The 3722-nt window shown below is 37.9% G+C and overlaps 1 pseudogene across 1 annotated transcript in view; it reads left to right on the top strand.

Annotated features, from left to right (window-relative positions):
- Positions 1–3061: 3061 nt before the first annotated feature.
- TEOVI_000374500:pseudogene overlaps positions 3062–3722 on the top strand; it is a 728-nt pseudogene continuing 67 nt past the window's right edge. Inside the window, 3 exon segments of the mRNA in view lie at positions 3062–3337; positions 3340–3630; positions 3632–3721. Of these exon segments, the coding sequence occupies positions 3062–3337; positions 3340–3630; positions 3632–3721 (657 nt within the window).

The raw sequence follows: 3722 nt of genomic DNA, 5'->3' as shown, positions 1-3722 counted from the left end.
AACGACATGGAATATGAAGCTCGATTACCTGCAAAGACAGGTGCAAAATTTTAAAAGGATCGTAAGATTTAACGCTTCAGAGAACCATATAAACTCCAAATTATGCCCATCATTTCACTCGAAAATGGATAGATTATGTCGAGGAAATGAAGGTATCGACTGCAGGTTTTAATATAATGGCGGATCCAACTGTTAAGCAGTATATCCTAGTGAACAGAGTTCACGCAATGAATCACCATTTTCTTTTTACTTTAGAAGGAGACTGGTAACGCTAGAGAGGAGATTTTGATTGATTGACATATGGAATAGCTAAAAAAAAAAGTGTTCGTAAAAACGTAACATAAAAAAGTCAATAGACGAGAACCAACTAAACGTGGAAGCCACATATTGCAAAATACTTTAAAAACTGACTTTGTTAAAAAAGAAGGGAAAGTAAGTTAGTAAATGTTGTTTTCAACCGTAGGCTTAGCTGCGGCGGTGATGGTAGGTTGCACGGCACAAACTGCAGAAACCACTGCTCTAAACGCCATCAACAACATTTGCCATGAATTGCACCAAAACGAAGTAATACGAAATGCTCTGAAACAGCGCATTGACGAAGCCAACAAGCGGCTTGGCGAGCTCACCAGCGAAACGGCGGCACTGACGTTAGCTTTCACAAAAAATGTAAACAGCGATCAAGGGAAAGCATACGGGTACTTCTTGCAGTGGCGTGGCATAGGTTAAACCTCCAACGAACAGCACTCGCGACGAATGTCCAACCAAACCTGGACGCGATTGAAGCAATAGACCGAAGATCAGCCCAACTAAGTCAGCTGCAGCGATCAGCAGGCGGCGTAAAAGACACCAGTACTGTAACAGCGTGTGGCGGCGATGCAAGCATAATAACAACAAAAGGTAACGCGGCACACATAACTACCAAATTCAGCCGAACACCACCAAGCGGCAACAAATGCCCCGAAGACTCAGGAGCCAGATCAAAAATAGAAGCCCTGACCAGCGCACTACCCACAATAAAACAGCTAAAACTAACTTCAGATGCTCTCCTAACATCAAACGAAATAACCGTAACGGCGGCGGCTGCAGGTAACACAGCCAGCAACTGGAGTCCAAACACAGCCAGCACGCTTTGCAGCAGCAGCAGCAGCGACACACTAGCCACAAACAACGATATGATAACGATAAAAACCGTAACGCGAACAAACACCCCAAAAACGCCGACAGCAACAACAATAACGACAGGAACGACCGACGTCTGTACTGAGCAAGGACCAGACACCAAACCATTAATAGTAACCGCCAAAAAATTTGGATACATTATTTGTAAGGCGCGCAAGGCAACAATAGACATTCAAAAAACGCTAAGCGAGACAAACTCAGACAGCCTCAGACAGGACAGTGCATTAATACAGGCAGCGCTAATCGTAACGAATGGAGAAGCCAAAGGAGACGAAGACACACCAAAAAAGACAGCCGCAGTGGACGCGGTATTCGGCGAAAAATCTGTAGACGTGAACAAAATCTATCTCCAATCACTAGACAGTACGACAATAAAGCAGAAAACGGGAAAAGATCATCCGACACCAACCATAGGAGCTATCGCCAAACAATCTCAGATCTCAGCAGCTCTAGCGTCGGAGTTGCAACCACCACGAAAACAGACTTGCTCAGAGACAGCGAAACCAACCGAAAAGGTTAATTCAATTGAAGAGGAACAATGCAAGGATAAGCCACAGGGGGAGTGCAAAGAAGAAAATGGATACGTATTCAAGGATGGAAAGTGTGTAGCTAAAGTGACAGCAGAAGCAGCTGAAAAAGTAGGTACTCAAAACACCACAGGGAGAAATTCTTTTGTCATTAACAAGGCTCCTCTTTTGCTTGTATTTTTGCTCCTATATTTAAATGTTAAAAACATTTTACATAACTGTGTCATTTTATGTAATTTCATATTTGCCATTTTAAGAAATTTTAAAAATTTATAATGATTTTTTAAATATGATATATTTTAATAACTTTTGTCAAACCTTTGCACGATGATAAAATTTTGAAAGTTTAAAAATATTAAAAATATATAATTTTTTGGTAAAATGTTTATTAAAGTGGCCGCTAGGTAGAACATCGTATGGCGATTGTGTAATCTTATTTTTTTGATACAATTTTTTTTTACATCTTCATAATTAGGATTATAATAGTAAATATCTTGATAAAAGAGTGTCGAAAGTGTGTATATACTAATATCATAAAAATGGTGGTGGTGAATACTGAATATAAGAAGATAAGTGGTTCAAACAATTAAAGGTTTTAGTTGGAGTCAGTGAGTAGGGGATGTTGTGTGGAAGAGCTTGAAGAATATTGTGTTAGTATCAGCAGAGATAAATAAGTAAGTAAGTGAAATATGTGCAGTTCACACACAAATGTTGTAATGGGCATCATTGTGACCAAGAAGATGACGTAGAGACATAATCTAACGAAAGAGGAAAATCAAGATTATACAATACCCAAAGTGGTAGAAACCACTAAAGACAATTATTTGTCGTTTAATATTTAGATATATAACTCTGCAGTTTAGACGCAAAGCTTGAAACCTATCGAAAACCTAAATGTAGGTTATTTCGCAACTGACTTATTTCCATAAAGTATCTAAGTTTTATTTTAACTTTTTGAAATTTTAAAAGTATATGCTGCAACAAATTTTATATCTTGAGAGCATTACTATTACCGTTGATATTACATTTGGTGTGTGGAAGCTCAATGTCGCTTCAAGAGGATAATGAAAAAAGTTACGTGAAATGATACTAAAAATACTAAACTGTTTGTAGTTGTAGGTCAAACGCATGAAACTTAAGGATGGTGTAGACTCATATTGAGTTCTAAACTCAGCAATGATGAAATTATTACAATTGCGATGGGAGGCTTGTATATCCATGTTAAAAGGTATAAATAGATTATTGAATTTTTAGAGAGACATAATGTGAGTGATGAGGGTATTGTCGTAACTGTTGACGGGTATGATGTTATACTTTCCGACCGTGATAAATATGAGAATGCAGTAAAATATTTTATACAAAATAGCGTCGAAAATGAAGAGAAATTTGGTGAGAAGGATATTCAAAAGGAAAAGAAAATTTCCACAATTCTATTCATCACAGGAGCTGAGTGTTATGCACCTCAGTGGAACTTACTTATCTACTGAGATCACAAGGAACATGTGCAGAGATGTCTTTGGTTTTTTAATGTTGGTTACCAAAAAGAGGAGGATAAGAAGCTACCACATTTACTGAAATCACCTCCAAGTGGAAAACCTTATCTTAGTGGTGGTGGTTTAATAGCCAGAGTTTTGCCTTTAATAAATTTAAATATGCTTTTGGAGAGTTACTAAAGGAAAGTGAGGAGTGGTGGTCAGAACAAAGTATTTACAAACCGTTTTTAATATGGAGTGCCATTCAAGAAGAAGCTGTTGGACAAACATTTGTTTTGAAGAGAGGTATGATTGGATTATATTATGAAGAACATTTCTTCTCCATCCAAGTCAGTGGCCACATTGGAGAAGCTGCGTTCCTTCATCTCGCAGGAAACGCGTTCTCTTGGAAGGAAAGGGCAAAAGAAATAATTACAAACTTAACTTGGTTCTACAAGTTTGCGGAGTAAGGAATTTATAAATCAAAACCTAACAAAGCTTCAAACTTATGTAGTTTCAGGAAAAGGGTTGCATTTTGATTATA

This window comes from Trypanosoma equiperdum (assembly GCF_001457755.1).
Source record: "Trypanosoma equiperdum strain OVI genome assembly, contig: ctg_807, whole genome shotgun sequence".
In the NCBI taxonomy this organism is placed as follows: Eukaryota; Euglenozoa; class Kinetoplastea; order Trypanosomatida; family Trypanosomatidae; genus Trypanosoma; species Trypanosoma equiperdum.
Note: the sequence above shows the minus strand (reverse complement) of the source record. Positions and strands in the feature narration are given on the sequence as shown.